Here is a 21,080-nt window from a genome sequence, read left to right on the forward strand (position 1 = left end):
TGCCTCCGCCTCCTCCTCTTCCTTCTGCAGGTGATGTGTCTCCGATCAGTATGTCACCTATCAGTCAGTCGCAGTTCATACCGCTGGGGGAGATCTTGTGCTTGGCCATCTCTGCTATGAACTCTGCCCACAAGCCTGTCAACCAGGAGGCACTGATGGAGCACCTCACTGCCAGTTTTCCAGGTACAGACCCTCGTAAAAAAGCTTGGAATACGTAGTACGCTGTCTCTGGGGGGAATTTACTAGTGAATTTATTAGAAATATACACTGCAATGGAAAAGTATGTGAAGATTTCTTCTTTGTTTGCTTCTTTTTTTTTGCCACGCTGAAATGTTTCAGGTTATCAAACATATTTTAATATCAGACAAGGATCACATGAATAAATACAAACTGGAATTTTTGAATTATGATTTTATTTATTATTAGAATAAAAAAAAATCGACCCAAAACCTCCTGGCCCTGTGTGAAAAGGTTTTTGCCCCCTTTGTTGAAACATAAATTAACTGTGATTAACCACATTTTTGGAAGCCCTTTTGCAAAACTCTAACCTGATCACTCCCAGACCCGTGTGGTCTAGAAGTCACTTAATTAGAACCTCTCTGAACACATAAGGTTGGCTAAAAGGTCTCAAAACACAACATCTCATGCTTTGTCCGAAAAGGTTGGCAAAGCCATTTTTAGGACTGTTTATACCCCCCAGTCCACTAAATCTGTACCTGCCCAGTAGGACCCAACAGCGTTCCCTATAAACGGGCACATTCAGCCTCCATTGTGACCGGGCCGTGCGGGCCAGTCGTGGAAAATACACACGCAGCAGAAAAAGATCAGATCAGAAAACAAGAAGAAAAAACAACAATGCTTGTTTTGAGATGTGCTGATTTTCCAATTTGGATCCTCTATAGCTTGGTTACAAGGATAGATAAACAAGCATCGCTATTCGGATGAGGAATCTCCATAAAGTTCCTATTATTACCTGGATGATCTTGCCAAGTATGAGCACACCGTCCGATGCGATGGTGGCAGTCCAATAAATCTGATAGGCTGGTAACAAGGTTAGCAAACAAACCTGCCGATTCCGAAGGCTCAAACATCCTGCTTAACGTTTACTAACCTAGCATTAGCCGCCATACGACTAACAGGAGGAGAGGGCTGCTCTTCTTTCCTTCTGCATGTAGTGAGCATAAAAGGAAATCTGGAAAAAGCATTCCTATATAAAGTCCACAGTACAGGTACATTGAACAGTTTATGCTCTTTGGTTGTTGTAATATCCCGACTCTGCTTTCACTCTCTTCTGTTTGCATCAGAAGCAACACAACCAACACACAATTAAACAAACTCAAAGGTTTTAAGAGAAAGGCAACTAAATGTGCTTTTAATTCCAATTTAATGCTTTAATTCTAACAACATAAAAATCTAAATTTTTACTAAAGTAGTGATTAAGACCAGCAACCATTTCATCCCTGAAACATTAAAGTTGATTCAGGAAGCTGAAGAAAAAGGACCAAAACCAAACTCATGTTTTTAAGTGAAAGCATAGAACTGCAAAGCATAGAATATGTCCCATAGATGATCCCACGATCTTTCTGCTTTGGCTGGTCGTGGACGCATTCCAATCAGTCACGGTCTAATATCATCATATTTTCCACCCCAACATAAAACTAACGTAAGACCTCAGAAAGAGAGCATCAAACATGGTGGTGGTTGTGTGATGGTCTGGGCCTGCTTCGCTGCTTCAGGACCCGGACGACATGCCGTAATCGCTGGAACTATGAATTGTGCTCAGATTTTGAAGGAAAACGTCTTGGCCACAATTTGTGATCTAAAGCTCTTATACATTTTGATTTTACAGTAGTACAATGATTTGAAGCTTCCAACAAGTTCAAATGGCCTAAAAAAACAACAGTTTTCAAGCAGCCTACTCAGAGTCTGGACATAAATCTTGTTGAGGTGCTGCAGCATTACTTTGAATAGACCTGTCATCCAATGTCTCTATTAAAACCAAAAAATAAATAAATAAATATTAAAACCATTCTGCAACTAAATGTTCCTCCAAAACGTTGTATTAAGTTTAGGCACAATTACCTCTTCCCACAGGACTAGGTTGGTTTAACCTTTTTCCATTAATCAAAGAAAACCACTAATTTCTTTCTTTCACTTCCATTAATCAAAGAAAACCTCTTTTAAAAATAAAGAAATGTATGGTACATTTTATAGAGGTCATCTTTGTCTGATGTTAAGTTGTCTTTGAGGACCTCAAACATTTAGGTGTTATACAAAATAAAATAAAAAAATCTGTGACAGGGTAAATACTTTTTCACCCTTCTGTATCTCTTTCTCGTGGCCTAATGCTTTGACTTTTTCTATTGTGGGGATATAATTATAAAAACAATTAGGACTTGAATATTATTTATTTATCTCAACCATTGACCGCTGGAGACAGGCACCAGCCTAACTGTGACCCTACATGGATAAGCAGGTATAGAAAATGGATGATTGGCAATTATCTATCTAATATTAATTCTATTGATAAGATTAATCAACATCCTAACAGTTTTTGTTAAAGTGCTGAAATAAGATTGAATCTCTTGTGAGGTGAAATGTTTTAATTCGTTTTCCTATTTAAAAACCTTTCCGTAGTAGTAATCACATTGGCCATCTCTAAGCAACACACTGAATTTCATGATATCCGTTCTAATGTGTAAATTTTTGAGAACGAGAGCCTGTGTGTTTTCTTGTAAAAACTTAAATGCATACATAAAACAGTTGAATAATTTCTAGTTATGAAAAATGTGCACATTGTCGCTGTCAGATGAACGTTGATTGTTACGATTTGGTCAAAGTCATGTCCTGTTCTTGATACATTTTGTTGCATTTCAGTGTAGCCTATTTATCAAACCACAGACTGATGTGAAGGACGAAAAATAGTTGATTTTCACAGGAAATGAAAATTGGAGATATGAGGTAAATGTGTGATGGCAGTGATACTCACTTTTAAGACGGTGACAGTAATACCAATTACATGAACATAACTCTACCAAAAGACAGTGTTTAAACTGTAAGATACTATTATTGGTCAAAATAAAGGCTGAATATTAATGTAGACGTCTATTTTCTGTCTGCAGAGCGTCAATCTCGTGCAACCAGCGCTAAGTTTGTAGTTCAGTTGCAATCAAAAATATCCAACCCCCTCAGTCTCGACAGAAATTTTAGTGATGTGGATGACAATAAATAACAAAAAACACTTCAGCGAACAACAAAATGTGTGTTCGCTGACCAAAAAAAAAAAAAAAACTGACCAAACTTTGAACATAAAATAAAGATTTTTAACTCTTTTGACATGTTTGTAGTGTTTTTCAACCCCCAAGTTTAGTACTTTTTCTGAGAATGCTTTAGCTTTTATAACTGCCAACAAACAGTTTCAATAAGTGCTGACAAGTTCTTTGCAAATTCATCACGCCCAAAGGCCTCTAGCTTGGAGATGTTTGATGGCTTTCTTGCTGCAACAACCTTCTTTAAATCAGGCTGAAAATTCAGGATGTTTTTCTCAATTTCAATTCAATTTTATTTATATAGCACCAATTCATGAAACATGTCATCTCTAGACACTTAAAAAGTCAAATTCAATCATATTATACAGATTGGTCAAACATTTCCTATATAAGGGAACCAGTTTATTGCTTCAAAGTCCCGACAAGCAGCATTCACTCCTGGAGAAGCATAGAGCCACAGGGAGAGCCGTCTGCTTTGCCCATGGCTTTGCAGCAATCCCTTATACTGAGCAAGCATGAAGCGACAGTGGAAAGAAAAAACACACATTAGCGGGAAGGAAAAACCTCCAGCAGAACCGGGCTCAGTATGAACAGTCATCTGCCTAGACCGACTGGGTGTTACAGAAGACAGAACAGACATTGCAATTCAAGCAGCAAGTCCTTGTTTATGCCGTTTCCTCTGAAGCAGTAGTTACATCCTTCATCATGTCATCCTGTAGGTGTCTTCCAGTCACACAACGTTTTTTTCTCAGCTGTTCTAACTAAACAGCCAAGAGCGTTGGATGAAATTTTGGGATTTTTTTGCGGCCAGGCTGGTTTGCAGCTGTTCAATCCGTGATTTGAACTCTTATAATGCTCCCAGTGGTGTCTCTTGGAAAATAATTTTTTTTGGCAATCTTATTCTCAGGTGTAATGAAATAATATCCTCTCACCTTTTCTGGAAGCTCTTTTGTGTTTCCCATGATTGCAACTCACCTTTATACCTTCATGGGTGGGGTTTATACATACACATCACAGATGAAGCAAACAGAGGGCCATTATAGACTTCCCATGAAACTTCACTTTAGGTCAGAAAATCAGTCAAACGGCATAAAAAACATTATGTAGGGATTTAATATTTGTGACATGACTGTCTTAGCTAAATGTAGTACCTAACTAGATCGAGCATTTTTAATGTTGCATTTATGAATCACTAAACCCATAATAAACTTTAATTGATAAAATATTGCGACTTTTGTGGGGGGTTGAAAATTTGTGGTTGCAATTGCACATTTACTAGACTTCCAACATTTACAATTGAGTTGACAGCATAAGGAAGTCTTTGTTGATTAAAATACTATGGTTGCATAAGTGTGTACATCCTCTTATAACTGGAGATGTGGTCAGAATGGGCCTAACTCATATTAATTAGGAGTCAGTACACCCTTGCTGTCTTTTCAAATACATTTGTGCCACTCTAGTTGGCTTTAACTTACAATTTCTTAGTTGCAACTCACAGAAAAAGCTGTTGTCCACAGCTCCCAAAGCATTAGGTCTAATTTTAAATTCAATTCAATTTTATTTATATAGCACCAATTCACAACACGTGTCATCTCAAGGCACTTTACAAAGTAAAATTCAATCAAATCATACAGACAGATTTGTAAAAAGTTTCCTCTCTAAGGAAACCCAGCAGGTTGCATCAAGTCTCTCCAAGCAGCATTCACTCCTCCTGAAAGAGCGTAGAGCCACAGTGGACAGTCGTCTGCATTGTTGATGGCTTTTCAGCAATCCCTCATACTGAGCATGCATGAAGCGACAGTGGAGAGGAAAACTCCCTTTTAATGGGAAGGAAAACCTCCAGCAGAACTTGAACCAGGCTCAGTGTGAACGCTCAACTGCCTCGACCCACTGGGGCTTAGAGAAGACAGAGCAGAGACACAGAAAGCACAGAAGCTCACATTGATCCAGGGGTACTTTCTATGTTATCTGGTAATAGCGGATGATCTGCCTCCCCTGATGATGTCACAGCTAACAGAACGGCAGTCCAGGTGTACCTACTATAAATAGAAAAAAAGACAGAGAACAGAAAGTTAAAAGTTAAAATGCCAAAAAACAATGCAAATTGGAGAACAGTAGGAGAACTCAGCAGAGTGAGAAAAAACTATAGCAGCATAGCTACAAAGATATCTCAGGGTAGCCTAAGCCACTCTGACTATAAGCTTTGTCAAAAAGGAAAGTTTTAAGATTAGTCTTAAAAGTAGACAGGGTGTCTGCCTCACGGACCAAAACTGGGAGTTGGTTCCACAGGAGAGGAGCCTGATAGCTAAAGGATCTGCCTCCCATTCTACTTTTAGAGACTCTAGGAACCACCAGCAGACCTGCAGTCTGAGAGCGAAGTGCTCTGTTAGGAACATACGGGGTAATCAGAGCTCTGAGAATTTTCAATTCTATTCTTAATTTAACAGGAAGCCAATGAAGGGAAGCTAAAATTGGAGAAATATGATCCCTCTTGTTGATTTTCATCTGAACTCTTGCTGCAGCATTTTGGATCAGCTGTAGGCTTCGAACTGCATTTTGTGGAGTTCCTGATAGCAAAGAATTACAATAGTCCAGCCTTAAAGTAACAAATGCATGGACCAGCTTTTCAGTATCTGTTCTGGACAGAATATTTCATATTTTGGCGATATTCCAGAGGTGAAAAAAGGAAACCCTGGAAACCTGTTTAATATATGATTTAAATGTAATATCCTGGTCAAAAATAACACCAAGGTGTTATTATAATAATGTCACAGCTAACATAATGGCAGTCCAGGTGTACCTACTATGAAGAGAAAAAAAGACAGAGAACAAAAAGTTAAAAGTTAAAATGCCAAAAAACTATGCAAATTGGAGAACAGAAGGAGAACTCAGCAGAGTGAGAAAACTAGATCTTGATGTCCTCCAGCAGCAAAACTATAAAACCAAGGTGTTATTTTTATTACCAGAGCCCAATTTAATGCCAACCAGATTAGGTGATTGATTAAGAAACTTATCTCTTAAGGACTCTGGTCCAAAAATGACAACTTCTATCTTCTCATCCAGGTTTTGATCTCATCAAGACATGCCTGTAGTCAATGTAATTTTTTGGATTTGGCAGGATTTATGGATAAACATAGCTGAGTGTCATCAGCATAACAGTGGAAAATAATCCTATGCTGTCTGATAATTTTACCAATCGGAAGCATATATATATAGTAAAGAGAACTGGTCCAAGGACTGAATCATGTGGTTACTTCACAAGTGACCCTAGAGTTTGAAGAAAATGTATTATTGACGTGAACAAACTGGAATCTGTCAGACAGATATGATTTAAACCAGCCTAATGCTTTCCCCTTAATCCCTACAGTATGTTCAAGTCTTTTTAGGAGAATATTGTGATCAACTGTATCAAATGCAGCACTGAGATCTAACAGGACAAGTACAGACACAAGTCCATTATCTGAGGCCATGAGAATATTATTAAAAAGGTATTACACAGGATATAAAATAAATATTTCAAATGCCTTAAATATACTATAGAACTGAGCGAAAATGTCATAATGTGCAGGAAATATGGTGCAACAATGACATTTGCAAGAACTGGACTCTTCTCCAAAACGAATGAAAAGACAAGAAGAAAACTGGTCAGGGAGGTTGCCAGGAGGCCTGCAGCAATACTAATTAAGCTGCAGGATTTTCTGGAAAGTTCTGGGTATATTACTTTTTAGCAACACAAAGATCCAAAGCAAACATTCAGATCAACAAATGAATGGCGTCACCAGAAAATTTAAGTTTTAGAATCACCCAGCCACATCAGAAATCTGTGGGGTGAGGAACCTGCACAGGACATCCACCTATAAACTGACAGATTTGGAGGGTTAAAGTTAAGAAAAGTGTACAAATACTGCTCAGTCAAAATGTGCCATGCTGAAAAAGGCCTATCCAGCAAGCCTGAGAGCTGGAAGAAAATCAAAGGATGTTTCAGTAAAATGTTAGTTTCAGGGTATGCACAGTAATGCAACCACATTATGCTATTTAGTAATTTTTAAGCAATTTTTAATAAACATCTTTCTACCCAATTTCATTGTACATTAATTTCATGTAGAATTGTATTTGTTATTCACCTCAACCTACAGAGATGTTTAAATACACCGCATAAAAAGACACGTAACCTCTTTTTCTCACTGTCAAAGTTAAATCAGACTAAATGTTTGCTGTTTCAGGTCAGCTAGGATTACCAAAATAATTTATATTTGCTAAATGCCAGAATGGGAGTTGACCTTTCTCTTAGATTCTTTTTCAAAGACAAAGGTTCATTGTTTGGTAATATTGCCTGAACTGTAAGACCTCTGTAAAATGTTTTGGGTATCCTTGGTTATCCTTCTACAAGATTATAACCAAACTTTGCTGGAATTTTAGACCCACCTTAGACCTATCACATCACATATCTCCAAAAAATGAAAAGCTTTGTCCTTGAGTCCAGTCTACACAATGGCTTTTTATGTTGCTTTTCCCTTCTTCCTCTGTGAGTGGCCTTTCAGTTCCCGTTGGTACAGGACTCGTTGAACTCTGAAAAATAACAGGTCAGCATCTTCACAAGGTCTTTTGCTTTAGTTTTGGGCTGGATTTGCACATTTCATATCAGGACATCTTCACTTCTGGCACACACAATCCATCTAATTCCTGATTACGTCCCCAGGATCTTTATATATGTGTATAGTTGTTAGAAATTATGAACTAGGCACCTTCGAGCGTTTGCAAACTGAACCCAAGGCTATTACTTGTGGAGAGCCACAGTAAACGTTCTAAAATCTTGACTGATTTCTTTTGATGTTGATGTCACACAAGGAAGCGACATCACATACCAATTGCAGAGAAGTATGTTGGAGTGGTTCAGGACATGTATGAGAGTTGTAAGACAGTGGTGAGGTGTGCTGTAAGTGTGACAAAGGAGTTCAAGGTGGAAGTGGGACTGCATCAAGGATCGTTGAGATGAGCAGGTTGACAGATGAGATTAGACAGGAATCTCCATGGACTATTATGTTTGCAGATGATATTGTGATCGGAGGTGAGAGTAGGGAGCTGGTGGAAGAAAACCTAGAAAGATGGAGGTAAGTCCTTCAAAGGACAGGAAGGAAGATTAGCTGTAGCAAGACAGAATACATCTGTGTGAATGAAAGGAGCCAAAGTGCATCTGTGAGGCTATAAGGAGCAGAGATAGAGAAGACAGAGGATTTTAAGGACTTAGTGGACTCAATGGTGAGTGTAGACACGAGGTGAAGACACATGTCCAAGCAGGTTGGAACAGGTAGAGAAAATGTTAGGTGTGTTATTTGTTGAGAGTTTTGACGAGATGGAAAAGATGTACAAGGCGGTGGTAAGACCAGCGATGTTGTACGGTTTATAGACAGGAGGCAGAGCTGGTGGTAGCAGAGATGACGATGCTGAGGTTCTCTCTGGGAGAGAGGATGAAGGAACAGGAATGAGTACATCAGAGGGACAGCTCATGTTAGATGTTTTGGAGATAAAGTCATAGAGGCCAGAATGGGATGGTTTGGACATGTAGAGAGGAGGGACAGTGAGTACAGCAGCAAAAGGATGTTGATGGTGGAACTGCTAGACAGGAAGCCTAGAGGAAAACCAAAGAGGAGATTTATGGATGAAGTGAAAGAGGAAATGAAGGCAGATGGTGTGAGAGAAGAAGATACAGAAGATAGGAGACACATGCTAGGATAGGACAGAGGACTCACTGTGGCGACTGCCATGCTACCCACTCTTTCCCAGTTTTTTAAAGGGATATTAATGTTATCTTATGTAAATTTCTGACTTTGAAAAGTAATTAAAAGATCTGTGACTATTCTGCCTTTTTGTAAGTATAAAGAATTTTGGTAATCCTAACTGACTTAAAACATCAAACCTTTAGTCTAACGTATGGTGAGGCATTGACACAAAAGGATAGATAAAAGCATACATACACTGTATGTAAACATCTGGTTTCAGTTGTAACAAGATGCTACATTATCATTTAATGATTTCAAGCTACATCTTTAAATAATTAAAGCAACATGCTGCAAGAGCTTCAATTTTTTTAATGCTTCAATGTTAATCCAGTAAAAGCACTGTAAAGACTACATTTTCTTCTCAAAAAGGGCAGAAAACACAGTCATCTTCAATAAATGAAAATATTATTGAAAAGTTTGTTTATTTCAGTAACTCAATTCATTAAGTTCAACAAAGACTGAAGCTTTCAAGCCTTTATTTCTTATAATTATGTTGATTTTCTGCTTACATATAATGAAAACACATTTGTTTTAAACATTTGTTTAAAATAAATTTCCATACAAAAATGTGGTTTTAATGAATACCGTATTTAATACCTGCTTAAAGGTTATCATCTTCAAAAGGTAGTTTATTCTGACAAACTAGCCCCATCAGAGCGATGATTGGATGTACTGGTAACTGCATAAATTACAGCTTAAATTGGCCCTCAAAAAAATTTTTTCTTAAAAGAAGAAAAAATGCTGAATACAGTTTTCCCTAATTTTACATTCCAATGAAAATTGGGATGTCAGTCAGCTGCAGTCCTTAACACATTTGGCATATTTCTTTTGTTCGTATTTCCCTAGTAAGGTGACTCTTCCAAATTTAAGATAGTTATGCCTGTATAGTACAACATTATAATTGAAACATACATATTTCAAAACCAAAAAGATGTTGTCATGCCATATGTTTGGAGTGCACAACTAGTGTTTATCTTAATTTTAAAGGTTTGCACCTGTTTTTATTAATATTGCAACACTTAACGATCCAAATCAGCCAACTTCCATTTAATTGGCTCATATTGGTCATTATCAGATCATATCAACAGGAATATGCTTTTTTCTTTTTATGAAATGCATCATATCTGAGGACTTATTAAACTCTTTTCAGACACATTTTGTTTGGAGTTTGGTGAAAGCCACATTACTGTTAAACATGTTATGCTTTAATGCAGACATTGTCTAATAATTCTTTAGTTTTCTCTTGACTTCAAAACTACTACCTCTATGCAGTGCATATTTTCCATTACAGTCAATATTGCTTAAATACATTTTTGGTACAAAACAAGCTTCATATATAATAACTTAAGTCTGTTCTTTATTTTATAAGTACTTCACATTTATTTTGATAAAATATAATTTAAAGAAAATCTTAGGAGACACATTGGATGCTCCTGCTAACCTTTTGAATTGCTGTTCTTAAAATAAAGTTTGGAGCTCAACTTCTGACACATCTTTGGACATAATAATTTATTATACTGAGCCTTTATTAGATGGATGGATGGTCTGTGTCTACTTATGTTGTTATTGATGACCTGCCTTGTGACTGCACCAAATTTAGTTTCATCGCACCTAATATTTGTTTCTTGCAGGCGTGCCTACACCCAGCCCAGAGGTCCTGCGACATACTCTGAACATGCTGGTGCGAGAGAGGAAGATATATCCAACTCCAGAGGGCTACTTCATCGTCACTCCCCAGACGTACTTTATCACTCCCTCCCTCATCAGAACAAACAACAAGTGGTATCACATGGAGGATCGGCTGCCAGAGCGTCAGCAGCAGCAACAGCCACAGAACTGCACCTCGCCTCAGTCTGGAAACGTCACACCGTCCACACCGGGCTGCCTGAGAGAGAGGCCTCCTCGCAAGAACCACAGTGACTCATACAACTCCTATCGTGACGACCAGTCAAGACTTCATGGCTCTGCGCTCCAAAGTAAGTCACCCAAGGAGCACAAGGGAGATTCCTATCAAAACAAGCCACCCAAGGATCAGAATGGCGGGGAGACTCTTCCGAGCACGTCAGCCAAGGAACACCGAGGAGAGCCGCCATCATACCCCCATCCCCCAGCTCCCACTTCTCCTCCTATACAGTCACCGCCTGCTCAAGATCAAGCTGATAAGAGCAAAGGCATTACTTCTTTCCCTTATAAAGCTGACACTCTGACCAAAAAGAAAGAGGCAAGTGGTGGTGGAAGTGGTGAGAAGCAAGCCAAAAGGTTTGGTCTCAAACTTTTCAGACTAAGTTTCAAGAAGGATAAAATGCGACAGCTGGCTACCTTCTCAGCCCAGTTCCCCCCTGAGGAGTGGCCCCTACGTGACGAGGATGTGCCAACCACGCCTATTCCGCGGGAGGTGGAGATGGAGATAATTCGCAGGATCAACCCTGACCTAACAGTGGAGAATGTTGCGAGGCACACCGCTGTAATGAAGAGGCTGGAGGAAGAGCGTACACAAAAGAACAAGGCGGGATCTTCTGCCCAGCACAGTGCACGCAGCCGGAGGGGCAGGGGCCACCGGAGGGCGCCTCATGGTAAGTCTCGCTCTCACAGCAAACCAAGGACATCCAGGGGAGACCCATCTGAGGGTTCAAACTGGGATCTTGTGTTTATGGAAAGAGATTACCGCTTCTTTAGCCACTCGCTGGTTCGCTCGCCTCGGGAAGCTATGTACACTCTAGAGCGCAGGCGAAGTGGAGGTGCGACGTACCTGGTTCACAGTAACCCCAATATTACTGAATCGTACTGCCCGGTTACGCCCGAGTGGGATGTGTCTGGGGAGCTGGCCAAGAGACGAACTGAGATGCCCTTTCCTGAGCCTTCACGTGGAACATGTCAGTCCAGAGTGCAAAGAAGTCACAGCCACAATCAGGACAGGAAGTCTCGACATGAGAGGTCAGATCAAGCTAAGGAACGATCTCGGTCAATGGACAACTCTCTCAAGGGCCCGTCACTGGGCGCGCCAGAAGACTTTGAACCCAGTCTGGAGGAGCGTAGTCATTACTACACTGATGATGGTACCCTACGGGCCACACAGAAATCCTCCCACTACTCAAGGATCATGTTCTCTGCTGCTAAGTTCCACTCCGACTTTAATGTGCCTGATTTGGGGAAAGGGAGTCTGGACGAGTCTAGGATCCGGAGTACAATGGAAAGGAACAAAAGCAGAGACAGCTTGCCGACGTACAATGAGCTAATGGGACTTTCTCCTAAGCCCTCTACAGATGAGTACTTCCAGTGCAATACATCAAATGAAACAATCCTTACTGCCCCTTCGCCTCAGGCAAAATCAGAATATGACACATTAACCTCATCAGGGGGAATCCGAAAGGGCTCTCCAGCTGACCGGCAAACTCCTCACCTTACCTCTCCTCATACAATGGAGTACAAAGAGGACATGTCGGCAGCAAAGGGACAGAGCGGTTCAGCGCGACTGACGCCAAGCCAGACGCCAGAACCAGTACAAAATGCCCGTTTGACACCACACCAACACAATGTAGATCCCGGAGGGGGAGGAGGCAGTTTGGTGATTAAGAGGAAGGAGATTTTCAGCAAGGACACTCTGTTCAAACCTCCACATAATGCCTTGTCCCCTGGCTATGTGGACAGCAGCTACACCAAGTCTGGCACATTGCGGAAAGCCTCACATGCCAAATCAACAGAGGCCCTAGACAATCCTGAGCCCCAGCAGCCTTCCAATTCAGCCACTTCCTCAGCATCACCTGCAGTTTTACAGAGCAGCTTAGAGCCAACAGTCCCCTCTGCCTCCTTTGACTATTACAACGTATCGGACGATGAGGAGGAGGAAGAGGCAGAGGAGGACTCGCACAAAGAGTTGGCCACAGCAGAGGACAGCAAAGACCATGGGGAAGGAGGAGGAAATGTTGGAGGCAGCAGCGGTGGTGGAGGAGAAGGAACCATGCAGTGGCTTCTGGAACGGGAGAAGGAGCACGATTTGCAGCGGAAACTTGAGACCAATCTGACCCTGCTCAGCCCCAAGGAGACGGAAAACAGCAGCAGTCAGAAGTCGGCGCACTCTGCCCGTTTGGACAGCATGGACAGCAGCAGTGTCACGGTGGACAGTGGCTTCAACTCTCCCAGGTAAGAGCAAAAGAGAAATATGCATTCTTCAAAACTTGACAAACTAGAAGACAATGTCCTCAAAGTGTCAGGTCCATCTGTTTGTGGTCAAATCACAACGATTTTGAAATGTCAGACCCATATACAAGCATCAAATATATGTATTTTAGAAGTCATGACACTCTTTTTGACACACTCTTCCAGTGTTGTTCAATCACATGCTAGTACTTTTTTAAAACTTCATCTTGGACATGGCAATCCTAAGTGTTTAAAAATAAGAAGCCTTTCAAGAAGCAATAGAAATCTAGCTTGTTTTCATTTAAGCAAATGAAATGATTTATAAGTCTATACAAACACTTTATAAACCCACAAAGACCTTTGGAAATAGACCGCAGACCACACGCAACCCTACAGAGATTAAGTGGGTATAGGCAATGGACGGATGGATGAAAATGATTGAATCAATAATTAAATTTGAAATTTTGTCTTTTCTCTGTTATGTGGATAATGTAGATTTGTACCTTAACTCTAAAAAAAACCTTTAAAACGTCCAAATCCAGGATGCTCCATGTCAGCCACATGATGAAAACTCAAAAGGATTAAACAGAGCAACTTAGCTGCCAAAGTACGACTCTCTTTAGATAACAAGTTGCAAGTTTAATGAGCAGCCGAAATAGTTTTCTTATAAATAACATATTTCCCATTTTATGATTACTCTAACTTCATTTTTAAGCACCCAATCAATATTTAAAGGAGCTAACTCTTCTCCTCTCAGTGAGAACTTTCACATCGAAGAGAGAGACTGAATGATTAAAGATGAATTGGTGGCTTGAGATGATGACAGTTGAGCTTGCTACATACTCGGCGAGAACTGAGAAATACATTTTTGTTCTTGGGGTGGCAAGGACAACAAAAAAGTTTGATTTGGCTCTGTCCATTCATAGTTCACAAGAAGCTCAGCTGCCAAACTCCTGAAGTCCCCCCGCTATACCACACGTCACAATGGCATTAAGAATGTGGAAATTTTACAGACAAAACCACAATGCAGTAAACGAGAAGAGGGGAGCAACATTTTAGAATCTTGTTGTTATTTGCGGTTGTTGAAGATTGATTGGGGTATGTGTCAAAGTGGGGCAAGTGAGTCAAAGTGGCATGTTCTGCCGCTTAAGCCACCAGAGTTGAACAGGGCAAATACAGTGTTTAGTTCGACGGATGCATGAAACATTTCGGCTTTTCCAACTTAAACACGTCCATCCAAATCCTGACCAATTACACAACAGTAGTTGGACAGCCTGCGGAATAAAAGTTCTGCTCAGAGAGATTGTGCTGAGAACAAGAAGCGAGAGCTCTCAGAGCAGCGCTGCGAAAACAAAACTATGTCATTTTGTTCTCGCAGCTTGGGGAGCGAGAACAAATTTCTTGCTTTTCAGAGTATGTTGCAGCCTTTACTTTGAATTGGCACTATGAAAATTAACTCTTCTGAATTAAATGGGAGTGTTAGGTATGTGCATTTACTAATTGGAAAAAGTTGGATTGTTCAGTTTTCTGACTGGCTGGTCACTGGTCAGAAGCAATCAAGGAGAAAATCACCAAATTCTGGTCAGTTGATTTTGCATTAGATCTCTAAATTACTCAACTTGGAGGATAAAGAATTGTCATTTATGTTTGATAAACTATGCCATTTTTAAATATTTAGCTGACATTGCCAGAGATTACACCATATGGTAACAAGGTTATATGAGTCACCAATTGTCCACTTAGCGCTTGGTTTGTGGAGATTTGTGAGGGGCGGGGGATGGACAGGGGATGGGTACAGAGCATTGTGTGGTGCAGCACTGCACAGCTCAAAGGAGGAGCTCATGCCTGGTCATTGGGCTTTCCATGTCCGTCAAGCTAATAACAGCTAGCATTGGCTTATGTTGCCTGGGAGGTTTACTACTAAACTATCATATAAACTTTTTTTTGTGTTGCTCTCAAACATCAAGGCATCTATTATTTTGACAGCCCCACTATATACCATCTTTGGTATCACTAGCATAAGTAATTGGAATAAACGTGAGATCGGACTAAAAATGTGTCATGTAAACAGCCAGTTGGAATATTCTGATCAGATTCAACTGGATCGAAATTAAATTGTAATGTAACTAAGAGAAGTTGAATACTGGATTTTGATTGGCAATACGATCGGCATGCATGTAAACACTTGTCAGAAGCAAGTTTCTCTGGATATAGCAAGCTGACCTTAGCCCCACATCAAAGTGGCATATGTCTGAGTGGCTAGACGCTGTATTGCTGTGTGCTGTGTGCGCAATACAGCTTTTACATTAGAAACATTAAAGAGGTCAAAATTGTTAAGCACCTTGATGTAGCTTAATTAAGGAGTTCAGTACTGTCTTAACCGTAATTAGAACCTGGGGCAAGTCCATCCTGGGCACTTAGAAGACAAACAGACTCATACACTGCTTTGTTTGAAATTTTTTGTTGTATAGCAAAGATGGGAGTACTTTTTCTGTGTTTTTTTTAACTCTGCGTATGTCAGTGGTTCTATTCTGAATAAAGCCAGGTGCATATAAAAGCAAATCATGATCAGATTAACTGATTGTGTGCCTGTATAAACGGCACAATCCAGTTATTTTTTTTATTTTTGAGTCGCCATAGCAAAATTTTGTGCATGTAAACATAGCTGCTGTTATTGGTGAATAAAAAATGTATTTACAGAGGTGTCAAGTTACATGCAAAGTAACTTTGAGATTTATGTAAAAAAGGGGTTGGGGGGGTTGGTCTGCGCATCGCTGTCAGGGTGGGGTGATGATGGTGGTGGTGGGGGGCATGCAGTGAACAGATCCCTCGCTGCCCATGTGGCTTTGTTATCTTTCCGCGTGTGAAATGTTATGTGCGGTGTGTGTGAGAAGCCAGGAAAATGCATATGTCTCATGCTCATTGCGTGAGACTTGACAGCTCTGTATTTAAAATAAAAAAAAACAATGCTTAGCCTGACGGGGAGTCAAGTAAAGTCTGGTGGCACACCAGGCTTATAATACAGTTGGGGATAACCTGTTTTTGGTTGTGTTGGCAGGCTGATTGGTGGATCAATTGTTAGACATTATGCCTTCCAGCAAGAAATTCCTGGGTGGTTTAGATCAAAGCTTATTTATGTGTTAGAATCACTTGATAGGACTTGATATTGCTGTTTGCAGACACCTCCATCAAAAGTAACTGAGCTTTAGCTCTTTTTTTTTGGCAAAAAGCACGACCAAAACTTATAAGTGTCTAGATTTCAAAGCTAGCAAAGACTTGACTCTTTAGTTGCAGCAAAAACTAGTCCTCCTCAGGGAGGGTCAGTACAAATAGATGCCACACTTTTAGAGAATTTTTCAGGAGAAAAACACCTCCCGGCTGAAAGAAAATATGGTTAAAACCTAAGTCCGCCACAGGTATGAATAATTTAGGGTGTAGCTGTATATACAAAAACTTGGAATTTTGTCGTATTGAAAACTGGCTGTATGGTAAAGTCTGAAAAGTCAAACATTTTTTGGAACAAATTTTTCTCAAACAAGACCTGGACATGATTAAATAATCAACACCTAACCCTGTCTGAAATGAGTTTAACATGTAAATAATCACCTAGGTTAGTAAACAAGGCAATGAATACAATAACATTTTTAAAATTTTAGTTATTTTAACTTGAAAGAAGCTAGCTTTAGTCTTGGTCCTGCCCTGACTGGCCAATAGCAGAAAAAATAATCTGTTTCATCAGAGTTTAAAACCACGTTATCAGGGGTAGAATCAGGTCTTGAGCCACAATAACTCATGATTTTAAAACATCATAATATTTCTCATCTGTCTTATGATACTTTTAGCATAAATTTGTGTGGCTTAGTTTAGCTGAATTAGTAAAATTTCCATTTGCTAAATTAGCCAAATTAGGTTTAAAGATTTCCTCAAAAACTCTAAATGAAACAGAATTTGCACATTTTTATTCAAATGAATTGTCTGAATAATAAATAGAATACTTGAACTAAAAAACTTGGTAGCTGCAACCATAGATTTTATAGCATTTCTAAAAGTTGGTATATCATTCCTTGTCTAAAGTTAAAGCAATGTTTTAAGAACTATGGACTGGAATTGTTCATCTGCTAGTCAAAATCTAAAATACTTAAATTGATCATACCTGAACTAGATAATGGAATTGATTAAACCGAAGAACTACTTGGCTAAATTAGCATTAGCTACATTACATCATTCTTACTCTTCTCAACGAACAGTCAATGCTGCTGGGGGGCGTTCCCTAAACATATTAGGGTTGGGGAAGTTTCTTCCTCTGTCCATTACAAGTAAACACAGATGACAAAGTCTGTAAATTTGATCATGCAGTCTAGTCTATCAGACGACTAATAACTCCTCATTGAAGAGTTAACAGCATCCTGGACACCCAATCGAAAAGATAAACTAAGACTGAGTGACAGACAAGATAATGTTTTTTGCTTTATTTAAGATTATGCTAAAGTTTACATGCAATTCCAATTTTGGCAATTTTATTTTTGTAAGGGAAGTGTTGTTAATAGACTATGGTATGCTATATAATGGGAGTTTTCAGACCCCTCTAGGAGCTCTTTAAAAATAAAAATAAGTGAAATCTAGGATTTTTCTTTGTGTGTGGCATTATTAGAAACTTTTGGAGAGTGATGTGAAGCCTTATTGTTCTTCTGAATGGCCAGTGACAACTGTTGTGACCTCTCACTCTGCTAAAGCACTCAGAGGCAGCCCAACAGTCCTTTCTGGTTGGAGCCTGTTCGCATTTAAACTGCAAATTAATTGCACATCTGTGAAGCCTCTGCTGATTTGTCACGTTTCAGTCAAGTTTGGATATGAATGTAAGGTTTTCTTTGTCTAAAATAATTTCTGCATGGACTGATGATGAGTGTCCAGTGTGAACCCCGTCTCTCGCCGCTAGAGATAGTCAGCAGCCCCCCACAACCCCGAATGGATAAATGTGTATAGGTGATGATGGATGGACATTAATGCAACAAAATTAACAAGTGCAGTTCTATTGTTTCTTAGGGTAAACTGGTATTGTAAATGTAGATTTTTATACAAGAATAAGGTTGTTGTGGTTAAAAATAATAATTTAGTTACCATGATTCAAAGCTTTAATGATACTAGGCTTAAGAAAACTAAACCAAAAAACTAAACAAATGCAATTATTGAACTACAATAACTACATGGTTTCTTTTGGGTCACTTTACCAGGTCTGAATCCCTAATAAAGCATTTAAGAGTTTTTACTCACTTTTTGTCTCCCTCATGACGTTCTTTCCCTTAACTACAGTATTTTATCACAATCTTATGCAGATGGACAATTTTGGACATTAGGTGATGATCATTTAGTGACTAGATGACATCATCTTGCGACTTTTAGGACAGCCAATAAGGGCTTTTCTTCCTGAGGAGTTGGCAACATTGATTCTGGACACCCTTAGAAAAGATAAACAGACAGGACCAAAACATTTTGTAATAACTGTCGGAAAGTCACCAAAGCTGATTAATGATGTGGAAGTTATCTGATTCTATGTCCTCCCTTTGCAATTCAGCATCTAGACTGTTTTTACTAGTCCAATCGGAATTATATTTACAGATTGTTTAGAAACGCAGGCAGAACGAATGTTCTATATTGTTTTTTAAAGCAATGTTAAAGTTGGCATTTGTTTTTTTAGCTTCCAATTTGCCGCTAACCTAACTGCTTGAAAACAGAATTGGCTTTATTTGTCTAAATTTGCTAAATTAGCACTAGCTAATTGAGTCAAATTAGCATCACATAGTCCCACAGTACGTTAAAAAAATCATAGCGTGTCATCATTGTGTGCATCTGGTTTAAAAAATGAAATGTGTTACAGACAAGACAAAAATGTGTAGTAATAACTGAAGTTATGTTATAGTTAGCCCAGTTATACTTCTAAATACTTTTAGTTCAGTCAAACTGAACTGAAAATGTAGATAGATTTACTCTATGGGAGCGCCACACTGCCTCTTGTCAATTTGTCAGTTAGGGTCTTTAGCACACAGTGAATGCTTCTTGTTGAAGCAAGACAGAAAAATTTACCGGACTTCAGCGTTAGGTAGTTTTATCATTAGAACTGGCGATTCTGAATAGAACAGGTTCATAAAGGATTGATGGGCTGCATGCTTTGGAGCAATCACCAAGGATCAATTGGCAACAGTGTCAGTTGTTCAATAGGAAATACTTGGGTCGTATGTTTCAGCATGTGTCTTATTCTAATAATGTGGCTTGCCCCAATTATGTGCATCTTCTTATCTCCTGAGTTCCATCTTTCATTTTTATCTAGGGCTGGACGATACGGCCAAAACTTATATACAAGATATATTTCTTATTATCGTTGATATAATATAATTAGGATATCGATATAAACAAAATAAAAGCAGCAGAAAGGCTTCCAAAAATGCCCACAACACATGCCTGTATAAACAATTATTTTGCCACGTTCATAAAACGGCAACAATATAAAATTTTATAAATGTTTGCTTTAAAAAATAAAACACATAACACCTGGAAAGTCAGGCTGAAATCATAGACTGTAATATATATTGAAATTTTGGAAATGTCATATCACCGTTATTGAATAAAGTTATGTTGTGATATATATTGATATCGAATTATTGCCCACCCCTAATTTCACCTTTGTTAAGGTATTCATATAACTGCAGCAAACCAATGAATTGTTTTTTTTGGGAGCCTTTTCTCTTTATGGAATAATCTAGGCTTTTTATGCATTACAATGTATTTTATTGGTTTGAGGGATTTCTGCAAATGTCACAACATGCTTGCTCAGGAGCGGAGATTGCTGTAAAGTCAGTGATGTATTCGGCTGGGCTTCCCTTGACAGATAACGTCTTAAAAAATTAAAAACACAATGTTACTGTATTGTTTTATAATTAGAATTGAAATTAACTGTATGTAATGACATTTTAATCGGTCTGATTGTATTAGATTTATTTGATTATATTTTGATTTTGTTTACTTGCTAATTAAGGTTACAAACCCAACCTGTGAAAAAGTAGTAACCCCTCTTTCTTAAAACAGGAATTAAAAGCATAATTAGTTTCCCTAACTGCACTCAGGCCCAGCTGTACAATGAAGATATCACTTAAAACCTCTGAGAAGATGAGGAGGGCTAAAATATGTCAAAAAGCAATGAAGAGATAGGATAACATATGAAACAAGCAGTCTGGAATCGATTAAAATCTATTTATAAGGCTTTGAGACGTCAGCAAACCACAGTGAGAACCTTTTTCCACTGATGGAGAAAAGACAGAACAATGGTGAACCTCTCCAGGAGTGGCCAGCCTACAAAGATTGCTCCAAAAGCACATTAACCGCTCATCCTGGAAGTCCCAACAAAACCCAGATCAGCATCTAAATAATAGATGGATGAAATATTTGGTGGACTGATGGAGCAAAAACTGGACTTTTTAAAGTCTAAAACTAGCACAGCATTTCAAAAATATAACACCACACAAACAGCATGGGTCTTTTTTTTAACTGGTAACAGATGTGGATCATTTCCTGTGATTGATTGAACCATGAATTCTGCTGTCTACCATAAAATCCAGTATAAGAATAACCAGCAATCATTTTGTGAGCTAAAGCTAAAGTGCTTTTAGATTATGCAGCAGAACATTGATCCAAAGAACAGCACTAATTCCACCTCATAATATCTCAAAAGATAAGCCCAACAAAATGAATGTTTTTAAATGGCCTATTTTAAAGTTCTGACTTAAATCAGATTGAGATGGTTTTAAATGACCTTAAGACAAGCTGTTATTGCTCGGAAACCCTGAATTAAAACGATTCTGCAGTAAAAATCAGCAACTATTGCAAACACTTGATGGCAGTT

At 39.0% G+C, this 21,080-nt stretch overlaps 1 protein-coding gene across 3 annotated transcripts in view; it reads left to right on the forward strand.

Annotated features, from left to right (window-relative positions):
* Nucleotides 1-21,080, forward strand: part of stox2a (storkhead box 2a) — a 47,034-nt gene that overhangs the window by 15,479 nt on the left and 10,475 nt on the right. For 2 of the 3 annotated variants that reach the window (XM_036137497.1, XM_036137498.1), the window contains exons 2-3: nucleotides 31-183; nucleotides 10,681-12,245. In XM_036137497.1, coding sequence (XP_035993390.1) covers nucleotides 31-183; nucleotides 10,681-12,245 — 1,718 coding nt within the window. Of the gene's footprint in view, nucleotides 1-30; nucleotides 184-10,680; nucleotides 13,190-21,080 lie in introns of all 3 variants that reach the window. The other variant, XM_012869708.3, reaches the window with a different exon arrangement.

The sequence above is a fragment of the Fundulus heteroclitus genome, chromosome 5, assembly GCF_011125445.2.
Source record: "Fundulus heteroclitus isolate FHET01 chromosome 5, MU-UCD_Fhet_4.1, whole genome shotgun sequence".
NCBI classification, from domain to species: domain Eukaryota; kingdom Metazoa; phylum Chordata; class Actinopteri; order Cyprinodontiformes; family Fundulidae; genus Fundulus; species Fundulus heteroclitus.